At 50.2% G+C, this 21,818-nt stretch overlaps 1 protein-coding gene and 1 long non-coding RNA gene across 2 annotated transcripts; both read right to left on the bottom strand.

Moving 5' to 3' along the window:
- Positions 1-7,890: 7,890 nt before the first annotated feature.
- LOC124655012 lies at positions 7,891-9,562 on the bottom strand. Its single transcript, XR_006988543.1, has 2 exons — positions 8,640-9,562; positions 7,891-8,423 (listed from the first exon to the last, which is right to left on the bottom strand). It is a non-coding gene; the product is annotated as an uncharacterized LOC124655012 (long non-coding RNA).
- Positions 9,563-10,227: 665 nt separating this feature from the next.
- Positions 10,228-15,866, bottom strand: LOC124655171 (heat stress transcription factor B-1-like). Its single transcript, XM_047194119.1, has 2 exons — positions 15,421-15,866; positions 10,228-11,284 (listed from the first exon to the last, which is right to left on the bottom strand). The coding sequence occupies exons 1-2, from the start codon at positions 15,688-15,690 to the stop codon at positions 10,640-10,642; spliced, it is 915 nt and encodes a 304-aa protein (XP_047050075.1). The 5' UTR covers positions 15,691-15,866; the 3' UTR covers positions 10,228-10,639.
- Positions 15,867-21,818: the final 5,952 nt, after the last annotated feature.

The raw sequence follows: 21,818 nt of genomic DNA, 5'->3' as shown, positions 1-21,818 counted from the left end.
GGCGTGAGTAGAGCTCTCGAGGCTGAAGCGGGGTGCCACGACCGTTGACGTTCTCCACGAGGTTGTCATAGTCGTCGTCCAGGCCGTTCAGGACATGAGTGGTGAATTCCTCAGGGCGAAGGGGCTGGCCGATGGAGGCCAACGTGTCGGAGAGGCTGGACATCTTGTTGAAGTAGTCTGTGATGCTGAGGTCGCGGAGCTTGGTCTCACTCAGCTCGGTGCGGATGGCATGAGCCCGGGCCTGAGACTGGGAGGCGAAGATGGTGTAGAGCGCCGCCCAAGCCTCACGGGATGTAGCAGCAAAAACAACCAGCGACGACACGCTCGGCATGAGCGAGGACTGGATGCCCGAGAGGATAGCCTGATCCTGGGCCACCCAGGCGTGGTACGACGGGTGGTACACAGGCGGGCAAGGCAGCGACCCATCGACATAGCCCTCCAAGTAGCGACTGCGGAGGAGCGGGAGAATCTGAGCACGCCAAGCCAGATAATTGTCCGGCGTGAGCTTCACCGGCACAAGATGCGAAAAATAGAACGGCGCTGGCGCAGATGCGTGATCAACCGGGGCCGTCGGCGGTGGAGGGTAGAAGCTCATCGGCGGGGCCGTCCCCATAGACGGTGCAGGGGCATGCGTCGAGGGAGGCCCATAGGCGTGCGGAGCGCCGTCGTACGCCGACGACGGATACCCGCCGTGGGGAGCAGCGGACGGGCCCCCGTAGGCGGACGGAGGCGGGGCGGTGCCGTAGGTCGGTGGAGGCGGAACACCGTAGGACGACGAGGGCGGGGCACCGTATGGTGGCACCGACCAAGCCGAAGGAGAGGGCGGAGGACCGCCGTAGGATGGCGCAGGGGCGCCGTGAGCCGACGCAGGCGGGGCACCGTAGATCGGTGCAGTCGGAGCGCCGTAGTAGCCGCCGTAAGGCGGCGGCGCATAAGCACCGTGGGGCGGCGGCGCAGAACCACCGTAAGGTGGCGGTGCGGAGCCACCGTAGGGCGGCGGCGCGGAACCACCAGATGGCGGAGGCGCGGCCGCATCGGTCGAAGCAGATGGACCACCATCGGAGACCGGCGGCGGCAGATCGCCCTTCCCCGCGGCGGCGGCGGCAGGAGCGGACAAGGAGGAGCCGATCGGAGCGAGCTGCGGAGGCGCAGCCCCTGGAGACCGGGCGTGCCACCAGGCGTGAGGCGCAAGAGGCCGTGACGCGAGGAACGGCGAGGAGGGAGCAGAGGCCGGCGGAGGAGCGACGGCGGCCGGATCCCGCGCGGCGACGGCGGGAGTAGGGGCAGCGGAAGACATATCGTGACCTAATCTGATACCATGTAAAACAATGTGTTTGGGAACTGCTCGACACCCCTAGCTGGGGTTCGGCTCTCAATATATATAGACGTACACGTTGTGTACAAATACAAGTTACAGAGGTGTACAAATACAACTACACAGGCTACGTATGTACACAGTCTAACACAGTGTACTGCTGTTCCTCCCACTCCCTGCGCACGGACGCCACGTACTGTACGACTGTACCTGCTATGTCCCTCCGGCCAGACAAAACTCGGCGCGAGCGGCCGGCGGCGCGTCACATGCACCAACCCCCGTCGCGGCGGGTTGCTGCTGTTCGGACGCACACGTCGCCGCCGTGGAGCTGTGTTGCGTTGGCGTCCTTCCATCTCCCGCTTCCTCCCTGTCACCAGTCGACAGGCCGTTGGAGTCCAGCTCGATCACGCGTAACAGTACAAGGTACGCAGGTACGTCCGTCGCCGACGAGGGCACACGTCGGACGCACGAGCAGGCGAGCGGTGGTTCGCCTACCGTTTTCGGCCACGTTGCCGTCCCTACGTACGCATGTCGCGCTGGCCGGCAAGATCGGCCGTAGCAGCGGAGCGGCATGATGGGTCTGCTTGGGCCCTCGTCGGTCTGCATCATGCCAAGGAGCGAGCGAGCGCGCCGACGGCGACACGCCGGGCGGGGAGGACGATATTCAGTTTCACGTGCCCATGCGCGCGCGCGCGCGCGCGCTGTGGTGACTGGTGAGGGCGGTGCGTGGCGCGGATGGAATCCGATCTCGTTGGGGAACCGATCGAGGAGAAGAAGAGACACCACTGGGCTCCAAAGCCTCCAACGCCAGCTATGGCGCAGACAAGACGTGATTCGGCTGCGGCTGGCGGATTCGTGTAGTGCTCGATCGCCCAGGTGCCCAACGATTGTTCGTCGCCATCGCACTGTCTTGCAGCCCATTGGCTAGCTGAATGCTGTATTGCTGTGTGTGATTCAGATGCTGATCGTCGACCAGAAATTCAGATGCCATGTACGTCCACGCAGGACACAGCCTAAGAGTCACGAGAATTTTAGCACGGCTGTTACTCAGTGCATGAACTGGTCGTCTGGTAGCGACGCGGTTCTTCAAAAGAACATTTCAACTGTCTATGTACTCTTAGTTTTCAGTTAAAGATCGTGTGAATTGATTTATTTCTAGCCAGCGGAAATTTAGTACTCGCACATTTCAGAATTTCTACACCATTTGAAGCTTTAAAATGAATTTTCTCTGTCTAGCGAGAAATAGCAACCTCCCAACCACAGAGCGGGCGCTGGGACTTGAACTCAAGGTCTCGCGTGTAAGAAGGTATCAACATCTCTCAACCATCCGGGCTAAGCCTCGGTTCATATGAATTATTTTCAGAGAGAGGCTGAGCTTAGGCACAACGAACCTAGGCCACCTCCTCCTTCCCCCCCCCCCCCAACCTAGAAGAAGTTTTTTTTGTAAAACCTCGTAGTATGTGCGTCATCTATGTTGGATGTAGATAGGCTGCAACCCATATAGCCTACAATTTCCATCATGTTAGCAGCTTGGGGATAACTTTGGGGACAAAGCTTAATCCCACATTGGTGGTTGGAAAGGACTTGAAGTGGTTTCTAAGGGATGCTGCTCTAGTCCTTCCAAGTGAATAAGAAGAGAAAGCAGTCATCACGCACTCCTCCTCCTTTGTCGCATACCACGCACCGCATGCACGCACGTCGTGTGACTAGAGATCGAGTTTGAAACCGTTTTTGTGGAAACCTATATTTTTGCTTGGGGCACCAGCTGAGTTGGATATGTGTTAGCGCGTGTTGTGCATGATCGTGGTGTGTCGATTACGTGTCAACCATACATGTGCATGCTCACCTCGTCTCCGTAGATTTCTACGCGTGGTGGTTCGGTCGGCGCTCAGGGCAATACATGAGAGATAGAACAAATCGAGAGCTGGTCTCTTCACTCGGTCTCTCTCACGCTTGTGTCAGGTTCTTTTTTCTGCACCACCCTATAGTCTTCTCCATCCCGGTGACTGCAAAACCCCCTCCATTGGGATCCTACACCTTGAGGCAGGCGACAAGGTTTTTGGTGATCGTCTCGGCACCACTACTCGCTGCGGTTTGAGTTCTACCTCACCGATTCATCTACTTGCTCGACAGATCCGGCTACTTCGACTACACCATGGGCGACATCAACAACGGCCATGCTGATGCTGGTGCTAGAGCAAACTTCTAGGTCGCGATTTACTTTCCTCTCTTACCTTGCATTGCTACTTGTTCCATGTTCAGATCTGATGTATGTGCTTAGTCTGATGTGTATGGTTCAGTATGCTAGTGCGCATATGTGATGTTGTTTTCAGTAATTAATCTCACTCGGAAATTGCCTAATAATATTCAATATAAATACCTTGTATGCTTAGTCATTTTTCACCGTCTCACTCGAAAATTGCCTAATAATCTCACTACTTGGATGTTGTTCCTCCCTAAAATTTGCCCTTTTTCTTCTTGTTCCTACAGGTTTGGCAAAAAGAGCATGGCTAACTTTCCTATGCGTGATTCTTTTAGATAAACATCACATCAAATATGTGTGTGGAATCATTAGTGCCTACAGTAATTCTAACCAGAATTTTCAGCAAGCACCTTCCAATCATAGATAAAAATGGATGTGCACAAAAGAAGATGAGATTTTCTCCATTCCTTTGAGAGAGAGAGATAACATGGTGGTCTCCTTCGAAGAAGAGGTGGATGACGGAGTAGGCCACAATATTGTCTAGCAAGAAGATCCTCGGAAAGAGAGATAGACCTGTACGTGAAGGTCGGACGCAGCAATATCAATCTCGTCCTCCTTCGCACCGGCAGGCGCTACAGCCTACGTTCCCTCACTGGCAGGCGCACCGAGGATAACGGAGGAGGGCTCGGTGGCAGAGCTTCGACCGCTGACCCCTCTCGTGCTACTCCAGGGCTGGCTCGCTGCCGCTGTTCCGCGGCCAGCGTGAGAGGAGGCGGAGAAGGGGGTTGGATGCTCATGGTTGGGAAGGAGCACCCACCGCACTCGGGGCTGCACCAGGCTCCGCACCCGCCGCACTCCAGGACCTGCAGGTCTTGATGAAGACGAGATGGAGGAGCGCAGTGCTACCTCGCTGTCTCGGAGGACGAGGGTGACGCGGACTGGAAAACCGTCTCGGCGACCCGCGCTCCACCAGCGCCGCCGCTCCCACACAACTCGACATCCTCTCCTCCACCGTGCATCCGGTGGTCAAGCCCGGGGCGGTTCGGCGACCACCGTCGTCGATGTGCCGAGCGTCGTCCACCCGCTACTCCATCGTCGCGTCACCGGCGGTGGGGACCTGAGGTGGAGGCGCCGCGCCTTGCAGGGCACTGGGTGGCAGGGTCTGGAGGCGCCGGCGCTAGCGGGAAATAGCGGCGCAGCGACAGCCGCAGTCGCCGGCGGAGAGTAGGCTAGGGTTGGGACGGGAGAAGAGAAGGGCGTGGGGATTGGGGGAGACGGCGCGGCAGAGCTTGGGGCAAGAGGCACGCGTGGATTGGGGCTAGGGTTTCTACTCTTCTTTTATACGACCGCGGTGAAAAAAAAAAGACAACTGAGATGCACAGATGGGTTGATCTGATGGCTGAAAAGCTATAATCTCTATGAAGCCCCCGTTGGGGGGCATCATATATACCCCTGGATATAATGTTGCATATTCCTACATGAAGCTCATGTTTCAAAATAAAGAGATTATTGGTCCCCTCCTGGTCCATCAAATCCTATCTCCACTGTCCAACGTGAAACGGTTAAATTTAACTCATCAGAAAAATTGCCTAAAAGAGCTTATCAAAACCATAATATGGATGGTGGTGCTATAGTAACACATATACAACGATTACAAATATACAATTAAATTTTAATAAACACGCTACATGTTGCCTAGGTGAATACACTATCTACTTCAGAGTTGACATTAACATTACGATATATTCCCTTCATAGTATGAACTCGTGGATGGAGGTCACTAAGTTGGACATGCCCAGTTTGGGACACGATTAGATGTTTGTCATTTCTTATCTCGACAGCAATGTATATGACATGCCATTAACTTCAGGTCTTCATATGTTCTTGACATGTGAATCGATTTGTTTAGGTTCTATCAAACACTACTCCGTAACTACGTACTAGTTATATGACGGTTGAACCATCTTAAGCAAATTCAGTGAAACAACAACTAGTACTGTATAGAAGGGGTCATAAACTGGAGAGTCTTGACCAATTTGAAAGATCATTTGGTGTAGTTGAAATAACAGAATTGGAACTTGTTTGGTCAAGTAAGGGAAACTCAATCAAATCCATAATTGTCTCAATGGAATCTTTTCCTTCTTTTTTTGTCCAAATATTCCACCCATTGATCCTTGTGTTCTCTACTCTTTAGTCACTTCTTGTCGCAATCAGCAAGAGGGATCAAGAACGATGACAGAAAAATAACAATACAGAGTATGAGAAATTCTAGGAAATATAGAAGAGGCCCTAGTGGTGAAATGCATGGTGCATCAGAAGAATCCACAATGTGAAATAGATAGGGAAGAGAGGCAAGCCAAATGAGGGCTCCATGGGTTGGGCCAAGTATCGGACAAAGTTGGGTCTGATTTGCGCGGTCCTTATAATAAAGAAAAGAAAGTGCTAGATTGGGCTAAGCAAATAGCAAGTACTTTTTTGCTACAAGTTTTACTATGATTGGCGATTTTAGGAACCATCCAACCAGTTTAATCCAACGGTGGAAGAATTAGTAGTACTGGAAAGTACACAGAAATAATTACTGGAAAGTACTGAAAAGTACTGAATTATTTTATTTGCTAAAAGGGTAAATATGTCATTTGCGTCCATTGCCCCCACCTGTCTGCATCTCTCCCCAATCAGTTATTTTTCTTTTGATGTTACTCTCTCCCTCAGATCCGACACCGACTCTCGGGTCTGCCAAGTCGCCGGCCATGGAAGCGCTGCTGCGGATGCGGGCCACACCGTCCTCCTCCTCAGTGGTAAAGGGAGGTGGTTGTGGGGCTGGGAGGCCGGGAGGGGGAGCAGCCACTCGGGCGAGATAGTTTCCGAAAGCAGGAACAACCCGCCAAGGTAACCCGAGCACTGACGTTCCGGATCTGGGCCGCTCGTCTTCTCCGGCGGGAGCGGCAGCTCGAGGGGCGGTGACCGAGGCGGGAGCACCACGGCGAGCTCGCTGTTCGCCAATGAGCTCCTGGCGGGCAACATCTGCCCGTCCGGCCACCACGTCGCGGCGGCTGCCGCGCCAAGGCGGCGCGCCTGGTCGTGCTCTTCGTCGGCTTTCTGGCCCAGCTCACCCTGCTGCCTCGCCGCCGCGTGAAAGGGTATCGTGGCGCCGACCTTTACAACGAGGAGCCCGTGCACAAGGAGCTGCACGAGGTTTGCATCACCGTCAGGAGGGCTCTCTCAGGGACATCATCTTCTGTATGCATGCCGACGGCCGACCTGCTCAGGAACCCTGGTAACATGTGCAACCCAGAAGGGCGCTGCAAGAACCACACGATTCAGTCGAGTTGCCCGTAGAAGAGAAATTGGCATGCCTTTGGTAGATTTTGCCTTGCTGCTAAGTGGAGGTGCTTCATTTGGATCAGTTGGAACGAGCTGATGCTGCTACACGACGGTAGACAGATGGGAGCTTAGAAATAACTTCAACCAATGGTCTGTTCAACATCCCAGATGCAAAGATGTGCCCAGTTCAATCCCCTTCTGATGCTATGAATTTGGTGCTGTTGAGGGAAAAACACCGTGCTTCTGGATCACCAACAATGAACAATAGAAGCAATTGATATGCATCCACATTATCTACCTAGTGATCACTGTTATTTAATGTCCTTTCAGTATTTGCTGCAACTGATTTTCTATGTTTTCTTGCAATATCTTGACTGTCCATTTAATGGGAAGAACATATCAGGATGCTGCAGCAGCTGTATGCATTTGGTAGATCTTGCAGGAAGTGAGAGGGTTGACAACAGAAGCCACGGGGGCAGATTGAAGGAGGCTCAACATATTAACAAGTCACTTTCTTGCCTAGGAGATGTCATCACTGCCTTAGCTTAGATGGAGCTGTGGCATGTTCACCGCATGCGCTTGTAGCTATGGATACTAATACTTCTGATCAGCTAATTGATCGGTCAATCTTGATGTATATTAGCTTATGCAAGTATGTTGCACATATTAGCATCATAGTGTAAATTCATGCAATAATAACACTGGTAATGGCTCGAGTCTTTTTGTTGGAGTATAATCAAGTGAGTATACTAATAGTACTGAGATGTCTCGCTGATCCGGCCGTGGATGGCTATCAATGTCCTGATTACAGTATTCTTGCCATAATATATTGTAATACAGATACAGTAATGCAGCATGAAAAAATATCTGTCAAATAAAGTGTTCTCAAATTTGGCACAAGAAACACGGTAGGGAGCAACCACGGACCCAAATGAAATCATTTTTGTTGTAATATCATTAAATTTCACATCTCAAGCTCTCATGCCAGTATGTTAGTGCAATTTAACATTGTAAGCTAGATTCAGTAAAGCACCACAATTACTCAGCATGTAAAAAAGGTTTTGCATTCAGGGTCTATCACGAAGTGAACAAACGAACAAGAATACACGAATACAATGTTCCAAATAATTGAAGCAGTGCCAGGTAAGCATTACAAGGACGGATTACTTCGATCGGGAAGCATAGCTATAGGCTAATAGATGTAGCTTATCTCACACAAGACTACAGGTGTGAAATGTCCTGTTTAAGCTAAAGATACTCCCTTTGCTAGATTGTGTTACTTCAAGACAACTGGATGGATTACTTTGATCAGGGACCTGTGGATGTGCGGGATCACACCTCCACCAGCAATTGTACCCTTGATGAGGGTATCCAGCTCTTCATCTCCACGGATGGCCAGCTGAAGATGGCGAGGGGTGATACGCTCCACCTTCAGATCCTTACTGGCGTTCCTAGCCAGCTCCAGGACCTCAGCAGTAGTGTACTCCGGGATAGCAGCAGAGTAGACCGCTGCAGTAGCAACACACGGCCATATGCCTGAGTCCTATCCTTCAGCTGAAAATGGATACAGCCAACAGGGCACTGTAATATAGCATAGCAAAATAGTTAGTACATGGATGGTATCTCACAATTCTGTGAAACGTGCTGGCAGTGGCAAAGTAATAAATAAAAACTGGCAGTTTGCAAACAGTCAAGACACAACAGTTCAGAAACGTTTAATAACGCAATTTAGCATCATAACCTTGACAACATATATTGGATATGTGTTTTGATTGTAATTGGGATAATATTCCTTACATGTGCACACCCGTGGAAGCTTCTATACTATAATATTCCTTCCAGTCTGAAGAGAAAATGCGCCTCCTGCTTGCCAAGAACTCCAAGCAGCTGAAGTTTTTGGATCAAAAGGGTGTTGAAGCTCACAAGATCGATGAGACTTAAAATTTGGTCACGAAGTTTGTCGACAAAAATAGGAATAGTTGTGAGTTATTGCTAAGGTTTCAAAAAGATAGGCATAGTAAGGGATGAAGAACTGTGTCCACAAATGAAGGACTTAATCCAAGAGTTATTGCTATGGTTCTGCATTTATATCTCATGATTTTATTATAACTCCACTGCTCATGTATTGGAAAAAGGCTTGTTGAATGATCAAGATCCTTATATGCTTTAATCATATAGATGAATAAACATTCCTGAATACTCTAAGTTTCATTCTTAGTAATATTAAATTGCATATCCCCTGAAAACTATCTTGCATCAAAAGACCGATGACACCGCTCTTTGCAAGTTTGTCAAGGTGGCAAGAAAAACTAGAGTGCTTCCAGATACAGTGAAGCAATATCGCAGGCCAAAATTTTGGATTCAGTTATCTCAGGCGTAACTAGCCAGATTTAGCAATGGGGCTTTAAGTATACTACTTAGAAGATCCGTGTGATTCAGTGGTCTATATGATCTAGTTTATACTCATATACAGACTCAAGCAGGCGATACTCCAACTTTCTGAAGCTATTCAACATAAGGATATTAGAAATAATTTGTTTGAGGCTCAGGTACTACAGACAAACACGGGTACACTAGTGTATACGAGCCTTAAACAGTTCAAGCACGGGTACTACAGCCGAACAAATTTTCACGAAAAATAGAATCAACGGCATTAATCATACCAGTAGTTGAGCGGCCGAGTCAGGCGAGGTGCAGAAATGTGCGTCCGGCGAGCGTCGGCGGCTGCTCTCCGAACTTCCACCTCCAACGGTGTCGGCGTTGTCCCCGAAGAGCCGCCCAGACAGCATCTACACCTACACCAGCACCGACGAACCCGTTGATGTTGCCATCGCGGTCCACGGGGTCGCGCGCCCGTGAGAAAATAGCTGCAGAAGGGAAGGTACTGCAGAGGGAATTGGGAAGCTCCTGCGTCGCCATAGGGGTTCGGTGGCGGCCAGGATTTGTCGCCGTCGTGACGCGGGAGGCAGAGGTTGGGGAACCGCCGGGATTGAGATCGAGGAGCTCGTGATGCGGTCGTGCGAGGTGGGACTGTTGCCTGCGAGCTTACCATAATACCCCTAGGACGTTAATTTTGAAATGCATAATTAACTGGCCTAATCGGACGGACAGAATTAATTACAGCGGTAGTACTGGGTAGCACTGGGTAGTACTGGCCAATCACCGTAACACAGCTTTTTTTTGCGGGTATTTTGACAATTAAGGGGCAACAGTTTTAACGTCACTCCGGCCCAGCCCACCTGCTCCTATGGGCTATTCTTCCGCTTTTAATTATGATGGACACTGATCCCTCAAAAAAAAAATATGATGGACACTGAAAAGGTATATTTGTTAAACTTTGGATGCAATAGTGTACAAAACTACAAATACATTTAAATTTTTAACAAATCTAAGATATTTATTTATAAAAGGAGGGAGTAGCAGCAAGTCTTTTAATAGACAATGGGTAACCAGGTCACTATATACTTCACGATAAAAAAAAACATATGTATATCTCAACAAGGGTGTAATTTCACACCTCGTCAAATTTAGTACTGCTAGCATTAGTTCTCCACACCTTTTATGTGGTGGAGACAGCTGCGCGGCTCTGATCAGCATGAACACCATCTTGCAACCTTCCTACATTCTTCATGTTCCAGCCTTCCTACTTCTCCAGCATACCTCAATTAATTTTAACAAGCTTACCTTCAGAATTTAGTGTCCTTACTCTGCTTTTCTGAATTTTCCCTGAGCACAACGTTGATGGGACCATTCTGGCCATCAACGCAGCGAATGCTGCCCAAGCGCAGCGGCGCGCATCAGTTCTTGCCGCCGCACCGGGCCGGACCGGCGGATGGCACGCCGACCCACGGCTCACCGATCCTCATCATCTTGATCGCCCGCTCGCTGGCCGCTGCCTCGTCGCACCGCGCCCTCTTCCTCGTGGTCGTCTCCTTCAGGAGCACGCCGAACAGCTTTACTTTCTTTTCCTCAGGGATGTGCTGTTGTTCCGCCTCGTGGGCGTGGTCCCGCTCGCCGCCGGCAGCGCCTTGCATGTCCTCGTCCATCAGCAGACGCAGGTCAAGCTGCCGGACGTCCAGGAAGCGCGACAGGAAGCCCAGGAGCTCCTCGCAATGCCGCCGCGCCATAGCCAGCTCCGATGCCAGCGTGTGGTTGTCTTGCCTGAGCTGCTCGTTCTCGCTGGTGAGGTCCAGACGCGACGGCGAGGACGCCGAAGAAGAGCTGTGGTCGTTGCCGGCGCCGGACGTGCTGGCCGACGCGGGAGGCAGAGGGGGCAGTGGCGGAGGGAACCCAAGTTTTACGCCACTGCCTGAGGATTTGGACGACTGAGGAGTCGTCGTCGTGGCCTTCCGGCGGCGGATGCCGGTAAGGAGGCTCTGGTCACCTCGACGGAAATTCTCATTTGCGAACTCCCACCGGTCCGGCACCACCTTCCGAAAACCCTGCACCAATAGTTTCCACCGCTCGTCAATATCTAAACGAACTAGCAAATGCAGCGATCAAGACAAGAGGCTGCAGAGCGTGTACATTTAGTTAGACGAGCATGAAACTATTATACATCAACAAATATTTTACTATTTCATACTATCAAACATCTTGTTCAACGAAATGTTCACAAAATTCCTCAGATTTCAGTCTTTTCGCGCTCATAGACAGCTATCTCCGCAACAGTTTAGGTGTCGCATCTACTCTTTTTTGTGGGAAGTACACATCATATCCACCTGGATTATCATTACTAGCCCATCAGTGAGGTATGTTCTTAATGTTTGCTCCACTTGTTGCTACAAGAGTAGTGGGGTATCTTCGGTGCATATATTGTACTCATGGCATAATCATACGGAAGTCTTATAGTCAATGGGTTACGACTGCAGACTACATACAACACAACATTTTATGACAGGAAGCCCTAAGGTAGAACATCAATGACCTATCTGGATCACAAAATTCTTTTTAGTGTGATGCAAAATTTGAGATGGTTGACCACACACCACGTGTCTCCAAATTATGTAGGATTTCTAAAGAAAATAGAAAAAAAGAGTAACATGGAAATAATGAACACCCTGCTGATGAGGATATTCTCATCACTTTTATACTTCCACGGATCCTTTTTCAGGTCAGATGGTTTTTATTGGCCAACATGGGAAATGCCATAGACCCATAGTTATTAAATTTTGCAGGTAATAAAACCATGTGAATTGCCAAAAGTGTGTGTATGTATTCATCTAATGTGCAAACAAACATGCAAAGTTACTTGATTAGACAGAGAGAGTGAAATACAAATTGAGTAATACATTGGAACTATAAAAGTATTTGATGAAATCAAACTCACTTTTGTGTTTACCCAAAACATGAGACAAAATGTGTATGCAGTTGGATTCATTTACAGTCATATAAATGAAAGCACCATATATGCTATTTTCTTCTTGTGTTGATTGCAATCTTTGAATTGTTTTTTCTTAAACAACTTATTTGTTACAAAGAGGGACGGCAGATTTAAGCATGAAGTGTCCAAGTTATTAGTACTCTTCTTCCTTTTAACTTTAGAACATTACTACGTTATGCATTAGAGAAATTTGACTGCATACTTCCTAGAATTTCATCTATTTTGTAATTGTTAGTCAAATGTAACCTTGTATGCCTCACAAAATAGTCAACCCATTTTGATGCCTTTGCTAAACTATGTATTTTTATTTCATGTTCTTCACGGCAAAGCCTGATTCTTCTGTAGTGTTGCGACTTCATAAAACATGTGTGTGCTGACCATTGACAATGAGATTCTTGTTGCTTGTATTATATTGGCTTGATGCGAACGTTTGAGTTTAGAAGGAAGCTAAAAGAACGAAAAGTAAACGTTTAAACTATAATCACTCCAAAGGCAAAGGTGAAACAACTATGCATAGTTAGTATATGTGTGTTCTAACTAGAATCATTCAAGAATTGAGTTGGGCTAAGTTTTTACTGCATGTTCATCTCTATAGCAGTTGGAGGGACCAAAATGCGAACATGAAAAAATAGAAGCATATTGGGTCCTCAGACCCACTCACCCACCCTTTTATCTGATTAGAACGGTGAGAGCCCGCGGGATTATTACTCTTTTAACTCAACTTTAACCATTCCATAACCTAGAATTTGGTTACCTATTTTGATTTATAAAAATAACAAATAGGAAATCTTTTATCTTATGGTAAGAATCATCCAAATTATTACAGTGCAATGATCACATAAGTTGTCACCATGGATTTTATGTTGAAGAAACAGATGCGCGCCAAAGAAAACTTATACCCCATGAAGAAAAAAAGACGAATGTTTGATTTTAGCACCGAAGAGAACGAGTCGCTAGCCTTTTTTTTTTATCAGCGGTGGATGTCAACTGTCAAACTGAACATCGAAAATCGTGGTTTTCTAGGCACTAATAGTCTGTCAAAATTATGACCATCACGCACCCAAACTTTGCTTTCATGGAGCTGTTGGCTTCCATCTCTTACGTAGTGCTTCGTGTGCTCTTATTTTGCAAGCGAACTAACCACTTGGAGTATATATATTAGTGAGCGCCACGCGTCAGATAGCCGGCCATATATATATTGTCAAAAGGGAAAATGAGAGGAAGACAGCGTGAAACACCGCAGTGTATGTAGTTGGTGATCGGAACTCTCTCTTCAACGTTTTTCACCATCTCGTGCCTCTTTTCCTCTTAACTTTTCCTCTATCGATCTTTATGGTCGATCGGGGTGGGAAACCGAAATGGTTTAATATATTGAGTTACGGATGACACACAGGTTCGCGCACGCAAACGTAGCTAATCTGTTGTCTGCCTTGTCAATGGTCAGCACACACATGCTTTATAAAGTCGCATGGCACGACATGGCACGTCACGACAAGAGAAACGCTTTGCTCGTTTTCTACGTTTTTGGTCGACCAACAAAATGCTTTTTGAGCGTCATATCTTATTCCACACTTTTTCTACTCTGCCCTGGTCGCTAATCCTGATCACTCCGTCGTCTCCGTTCAACAAACAGGCTCGAGATGTTTCACCTATATTCACTTTGTCCACACACACACACCTCCTGTCCAAAGTCAGCAAATGTGGTATTCTTTTGATAAACGTAATCACTGAAAAAACTAATGCCTCATCTGACCCTTAGGCGAAACCACTTCGGAGCCCGATCTCTGGGTCGGTGCAACCGAGAATGGAATCGAAGTTGTGCACGTCTACGCCAAGTATTGTGTTCGGCTCCAATGTTGGCGCCAACCTTGCTTCGGCGCCACACGCACTGGCGCCAACCGCCGACTTGTGTCGTTAACGAAAATCATTGGTGCCGATCTAAACAACTTTGGCCCCATGCTCGTTGGCATCCATCCTGAGGGTAGATTTCAAAACATTTTCGCTCACGGTCAGGTGAGTCATTAATATTAATTTTGCCTAGGGTTCAAATTTGTGAAAAAAAATAGAAATATGTGCATGTGATGTCTTGTGCATGCACATGTTTCCTCTGTCGATGTGACCTATTTTCATGCTTTGAGATTCGCCGCATGTTTCCGTATTCTAAACCATAAGGTATAGGAGAAAAAACGATGAAATCGTGGATGGGAGAAAGACATTTTAAAAATGTGCACAGTCAACTTAGATTTATTACATCTTAGACAGCCGATGTCATCCTAATATTTCTGACGCTGAACTTTTTTTTCCGTCATGAAGATAAAATTATTGTACATGGTGAACAATTTTTACATCATGAGCAAAAAAAATTGTACTATGTGAACATATTTTACGCCATGAAAAAAAAATTGTACTGCATGAACGCCCGCCATGTACAGTGGAACAGCTAAGAAGTCAAGTAAGATTTATTAAATCTCAGACAACTTGGAATTAGCAATTCCGATTTTTAAAAGTTCAAACGCGCTTTTAAGCAAGGACGCCCGCCATGTACAGTGGAACAGCTAAGAAGTCAAGTTAGATTTGTTAAATCTCAGACAACATGGGGAATTAGCAATTCCGATTTTTAGAAGTTCAAACGCGGTTTTAAGCAAGGACGCCCGCCATGTACAGTGGAACATGTGCGCTAGCTAAGCTACAAGTAGATTCCACAGGACGATCGAGACACCAAAATCGATCCGAGGAACATCCTTCCGTGCCTTGGCTCCGTGACAATTAATTACTGGTAAGTGATCACGCGCTGCTGAGCTTTCTACCGGCGACCGAAGACTAGTACCGACAGTAGAAGCTTCATCGGTCGAAAACGAAGAAGATAAACGTAGCAGCTATGCTTATATCCCATACTAGCTACTAGGTACAACGTGATTTGATTTCGCTGTCTTGTGGACAACAAAAGCATGACCGGCCTTTCGGTGGACACGTCATGGACGTGTCTGGAAGCTGCTGGGCGCGCGTATCCTATCTCTCTACCCGTACAAGCTATGCTCAACATCTAGACACTAGCAGCTAGAACATTCTGAACTGCAGATTAATACTAATTAATCAGGAGCACCGGGCAAACGCAAATCAGGAACCAATGAAGATCTAATCTGACCACCACGATTAATTAAGCTGGTATAGTGGGAGTGTTGGAGCATAACGTACGTAGGTGTTGAGCTGCCGGACGAAGGAGGAGAAGTTGCAGTGCTTGAAGTGGAGCGGGAGGAGGTCGCGCGCGAGCTCGACGGGCTTCCACACCACGAACGACCGCCCCTGCTCGCCCCACGAGATCACCTCGTCCGTGCCCCGCTCCTCCACCATCTGGTGCGTCTTCGTCAGGAACGGCGCCGGCCCACCGCTGCCGCCGCCTCCGAAGCCCCTGGTCACTCCACCGCCACCCTTCTGCGGCTGCTGCGCCATAGCCGCCCCGGCCATCGACGATCACCTACTTTACTACCTAGCTACTGATCACTCGGTGACTATCTATATATGTATGTATATGGCTGTGGTATGAATATGATGAAGAAAGAAGCAAAGCTAGTAGGTGGAGGAGGCGGCGGCGGCGGAGAAGAGGAGGAGCGCGGTGAGGAACTCCCAACCCCAGACGTAGAACCCGGTGACGACCGCCCTCCGGCCAGGGCCTCCCATGTAACCGGCACGGTGGTGGGCGGCTGCTAGCTGGGCCTTGTTATCGTGCGGCGCTACTCTTCTCTTCTACCTCCTCTAGCCTCGCTCGTCTCTCCGGCCGCGGGGGATATATAGCATAGGATGGAGCTAGCGGCGGAGGAGCTATCCCGGAGAGTCTCCTGGCTTGGGTCGTCACGCCGTCGCGAGCGGCCGTTGCTTTCGGTGATGGCTATGGCTTCGATCGGGTCAGTGGCTCTGTGGTCTGTGCTAGCCGTTCCGGTCCAAATAAGAAGCTTCCTATCTCCTTCTCCCACTCCCTAGAGTCCTCGGCGATGCGTGCTCCGCTGAGCTCCCTGGACAGCTCCCACGGTGGACCGGAGCGAGGCTCGGCGTCGGCTGGGCGAGTGGCGAGTGCTCGAGCATGGTCTACGGTGGGACTTGTGTATGGAGGACGCGTGCCACCTCACCCGACGACGAATCGGGTGTCCTTCCGTCAACGCGCATCGCCTGGGCCTTCGAGAGGTTTCGGGACCGGAATTTCTTCGTCCTTCCGTAACCCCATTTTCCATCTTCGGCCTTTGCCTGGCGGAGCGAGAGAAAAGGCGCGTGGAAAAGGAAAAAGCGACGCGCGGGAACGAACCAAGCGGGATTTCTCCAGCTCCGTTCCGTGGCGCGCGGCTTTGTCTGTGCTTGGCGTCTTCCAGGGCATGCCGATTTTGTGTCGACGATGGGCTCCGATGTCCGATCGGGCTCCATATCCCTACTACCGTCCAATCTAATCTACTAACCGCCTCATGAAAATTGCATTAACTTTGCCTCAATTTGGTACTACTAGTGTTTAGATATATCTAAATTCTAAATTTTGATAAAGTTAAGACATGTTTCATGGAAGGGTGGTACAGTAGGCATCCGACTGTTGCAGCACAGCCGCAACATTTCTTTCCTTTTGTGTTTAACACCATGCTAAGAAAATATGTGGTCGCATGCGTGTACAGCAAATTCTCTTTGGTCGCGGCAAATCACCGAGAAAAATCGTTACACATATTTAACACATGGAGTCTAACGTTAGGAGCAACGCAGAAAAACACTTGTATCATGAGCACATTTGAGATAGAAACCCATAGTCATCGCATCATGACGTACATGTGTCTGCAACAAAATACGCACGAGTTTGTAGCATATTGGAGCATTACTGGCGCTTTCATGTCACCGGGACGGAGCCTACGTTTGCGATAAAGCAAAAAGCACTTCCATTGTGATCACAAATTTTGCAGTAGACACTCAAAGTCATCACAACATGACGGCCGTGTGTGTTTCCAGCATATCAGAGCACCGACCTCCCCGGAGCTTACCTGTCATCGAAACTGGTCCATCCAACCATAGCAATTTCTTCTCCCGAGCCCCTCGGTGTGGGGAGAGCTTGCTTAATTTTTTCGTTCAACTCAACCTCCTCAATGGTCGTGAGCTTTCCAGTGAGAGTAGAAGAAACATCCGCAAATGTTTTGATTATCAGCCTACCGGCTAATAGCGTCTTCTTGTTGGTAGTATCGGATAACAAACGATACCATGAGAATTCATTTTTTAAGTATTGTATGTGTAGATTTTTAAAACACAACAATTACATTTTAAATTCATTATTAAGTTGAATTTTTTAGCACGTTCTATGTCCTTTAAAGAGCCTAATCATGCAAACTTGTTGGAATATAAGTCATTTTTAAAACACATCAATTACATTTTAAATTCATTATTAAGTTGAATTCATTTTTATGTGGAATATAGGTCAACGTCCAATGCATGACATGAGCATAGCCAACATACTCGTATGCAAAGTTGTGTAAACATATTCATGTACTTCCATCGTTAATTTTTTTTTTCGAGGGTGACGGGGGGGAAAAACCCCACCGTTTGTTATTTTCATTACTCGAAAATGGCCAAGGAGCCGTTCTGTATGTATACATGGGGAAAATACGGGGGGGGGGGGGGGGGGGGGGGGGGCGATCATCCTAGCTCTCCCACAGGCGGGAGAGAAAGAAGGATCGCGATAAGTCGAGCGACGGGCGGTCGGCAACCCGATATCGCCACCGCCGGATCAAGAGGTCATCACGGACCCGTCCGAGAATCACTCGTCGGGGAGGAGCGCACGGCGTTGAACACCAGGTCGTTGCGCGCCTTCCGGATGCTCCGGAGGGTTACCGCAACGCCCGCACTCCGAAGTCCGAGGCAAGGGGGAGAGGGGCCGGCGGGTCCCATACCGAGAACTGTCCGGCAGGGATTGGGACATCCGGTCGCCGCCGAGCACCGGCGGAGACGGGGCGAGTCGAAGAACAGGTGTCCGGCCGTCTCCACAGCGGGGCAAGCCGCACACACGGCGGAAGGCGCACAACTCTTGGCGAAGAGGTTGGCGCGAGTACTCAAGCGATCGATGTCGGCGAGGTAGGCGAACAGCTTCACCTTCGAGGGGAGACGCAGGCTCCAGGAGATACCGGACGACGGGTCCGGCGGGTGCGCGGGGGAGAGTAGGCTGTAAGCCTGCCTGGTGGAGAAGCGTGGAGCTGCCGGGGAGTCCATGCGCCTCAGATCCGGGCCGTCCCGGAGCGCGACGCTGTGGGCGAGCTGGAGGGCAACGGAGAGCTCCTCCGCAGCAGCAGCAGTCAGACGAGGCTGCAAGTCGAAGCCAAGACGGGCAACCGTCGCCACGGTCGCCTGGGGGCGGGTACAGTGGGAGAACAGAGCGGGGAACCGCGTCGCAAGCGGCCCCCCCGGGAGCCACCGGTCGTGCCAGAAGGAGGTGGTGCAGCCGGAGACCACCGTCACGCGCGTGACGGCCCGGTAGAGAGGAAGGCACTCCTGGACGATCCGCTCAAGGAACGAGGGGGAACTCGAGAGCTCCCCCAAGTCCCGACCTGTATGAGAAAAAAACCAGCATTTCCATGGTAGAGGCTCGGGGCGGTGTAGTTGGTGGATGAAGTTGAGCAGCAAGCACCTGTTCTGCCGGTGGAGGTCCTTGATGCCGAAACCGCCCTCCTGTTTGGACAACACAACTTTATCCCAAGCAATTAAGCAGCGAGCACCTGAGCACGTGTCTTTCCCGGTCCAGAAAAAGGCGCGACGCCTCTTATCAATACTTTCTAGCACACCTCGAGGAAGCAAAAACGAACACATGTAGTAAGTAGCAAGATTGTTCAAAACTGCATTACACAGGACCAGCCTCCCCCCGGAGGACAACAACTGGGCACGCCAACCTGAAAGACGACGGTCGAAAGATTGGATGAGCGGTGCATAGGCAGCGACTGGAAGCTTAGTGGGCGAGAGAGGGAGCCCCAGATACGGCTGGGGGAAGGTGGAGATGGGGCAGCCTAGCTGAGCAGCCATAGAGGCAGCGCTAGCGGGGTCAACGTTCATCGGGATGAAACAGGACTTGTGGAAGTTTATAGCCAGCCCTGTGGCTTCCGCAAAGTCGTCGAGAACTTTCTTGAGGCAGGAAGCCACGCCGGGGGCAGCCTTGCAGAGGATGAGGGTATCGTCGGCGTATTGTAAGACCGGACAGGGGGTTGAGGGGGAGATGGGGTGCATCAAGGCACCACGGCTCCAGGCCTCCCGAAACATGCGCTGCAGCACGTCCGCAACAATGATAAAAAGGTAAGGGGAAAGGGGATCCCCCTGCCGAAGGCCGTTACGACAGCGGATCCAGTCTCCAGGGACCCCATTAAGGAGGATAGCAGTATGCCCTGTCCGGAGAATCCGCTCCATCCAGAGGCACCATCGATCATCGAACCCTCGAGCTCGGAGAATTGCCAGAAGACTGGTCCAGTTAACCGAGTCGAAGGCCTTCCGAAAGTCAATTTTGAAAACAATGGTAGGGGCTTTCCTGGAGTGGCAGACTCGAAGCAGATCTGCAGCATAGACAATATTTTCAGAGATACGTCTGCCAGAGAGGAAACCGGTTTGGTCTGCGTCCACCAAGGAGTGGATAGCACGCTGGAGCCTTGTGGTGAGGACCTTGGTGATAGCCTTCATGACACAGTTTTGAAGGGAGATGGGACGAAATTGGGACGGATGGTTGGCAGATTCTGTCTTGGGGAGGAGCACCAGGAAGGCTCGGTTTATGCGAGTAAGGTCAATGGTGCCATCAAAGAAGGATGAGAACACAGCCATGACGTCCGTGGACACGAGCTCCCAGAAGGAGGAGAAGAACGCAGGGCCGAACCCATCAGGCCCGGGGCTGGCGAGCTTGTTCATACTGGTAAAGGCATTTTTAATCTCATCAGGGGTGAAGGGGGCACTAAGGTAGTCCCCAATCGGGTTGGCGTTAGGGTAAAGGGAGCCTAAGTCGAGCGCCCCAGTCGTATGGGTGACAGACCCAAGGAGGTCGGAAAAAAAGTTTTTGAGGATGGTCGCTTTCCCATGATGGTCGGTGGTGTCGACACCGTCGATGGAAAGAGAGGGGATGGAGTTACGCCGAAGCCTACAAGTAGCAGATGCATGGAAGAACTTGGTGTTCTCGTCCCCCTCCAGGGCGTAGCGAATTTTAGCCCGAGTTCTCCAATAGAGAGCACGTTCACGAATCGAAAGCTGGAGGGCGTCCACAGTGAGAGCCCGGAGGTTGTTTTCGTAGATGGACAGAGGTCTATCTTCTTCGAGAAGATCCAGAAGGTTGATAAGGAGCCGGCAGTCTGTTTCACGTTGCGCGGTGGGAGGGATTTTTTTGGTCCACCTTTTGCAGGCAACCCTACAAAGACGGAGTCTGGCAACCAGCCTGGCAGTGGGGTCTCCCCTGAAGGTGGAGCCCCAGGCCGAGGAGATAGACGTGCGAAAACGGTCGTGAAGGGTCCAGGAAGGTTCGAATCTAAAAAAGCCTCGTTGCGGAGTGAGGAAGGACACCTTGACTACCAGGGGAACATGGTCAGAAGTGTCACGAGTGATGGACGAGAGGGAGGAGGAGGGGTAACATTCATTCCAGGCCTGGTTAATAAACACACGGTCAAGGCGAACAAGAGTAGGAACAGCATGCTTGTTGGACCAAGTGTACAGCCTGTCCCGAAGGGGGAGTTCAATGAGGCCCAGCGCATTGTTAAAGAGTTCTGCTTCCGCGGCAGAGAAATTGTCATTATTGCGGTCAGCGGGGTCGCGGGTTAGGTTGAAGTCGCCGGCAACGAGCCAGGGGACTCCGTCATCTGGTTCATGGGTCAAGAGGTGTTCGAGGAAGGCAGCTTTAGCGTGATGCTCACAGGGGGCATAGACATTTGAGAAGCGGAAAGTCGCGCCGTTATCGTTAATGGTGAGATCAAGGGACAGGACGTGTTGGGACGGTAAAGATGCGGCAAGGGTGAAAAAATTAGGGTTCCAGGCAGACACCAGACCTCCAGAAGCGCCAACAGAATCCACCGTAACGAAGGATCGGACGCTAGGAGGAAGGAACGTTGCGGCTTTGGACGCAGAAATCGTGGAAAGCTTGGATTCTTGGAGGCCCAGGAGGTGGGGTTTCGAGAGGGAGAGGTCAGCGCGCACTAAATCACATTTGGAGGGGTCACCAAGCCCACGGACATTCCATGAGCCAAGAGAGTAAACAAGGCCTCCATTCATTGATATAACGGTGAAGCATCAGGTACAGAAACAAAAAAGGCAGGCTGCTCCGATGGGCTTAAGGCCCAAACAATCCATAAGGGAGAAAGGAAAAAAAACGGGTGGTTACACGGCCCCAGCAGCCCAACAGAGCACCAACTGGAGCGTGAGCAGCAGCTCCCATCATCTGGGAGCGAGGGCGCCGACAGCATGCTAGCGGGCGGTCCAAGGGATCGTTGCCAGCACCCGTCGCGCAAATGCGCAGATGATCGCATCATGGGGACGGCGGAGCCACCGCCGGCACACTCGCAACCGCCTCCGGGTCAATGCCGCAGGCGGCGGCCAGAGCCTTGAGCTTTGGCACCGGAATCGGT

This window comes from Lolium rigidum, chromosome 5 (genome assembly GCF_022539505.1).
Source record: "Lolium rigidum isolate FL_2022 chromosome 5, APGP_CSIRO_Lrig_0.1, whole genome shotgun sequence".
Lineage (NCBI taxonomy): Eukaryota > Viridiplantae > Streptophyta > Magnoliopsida > Poales > Poaceae > Lolium > Lolium rigidum.
This window is presented reverse-complemented; position numbering and strand designations above follow the sequence as displayed.

Bases quoted from the DNA above. Each gene is read 5' to 3' on its own strand.
- LOC124655171 (XM_047194119.1), bottom strand. From the start codon at position 15,690: ATGGCCGGGGCGGCTATGGCGCAGCAGCCGCAGAAGGGTGGCGGTGGA. The intron at 11,285-15,420 runs GTACGTTATGCT...CTATTGGTGCAG, and splicing joins TCCGGCAGCTCAACACCTAC to GGTTTTCGGAAGGTGGTGCC.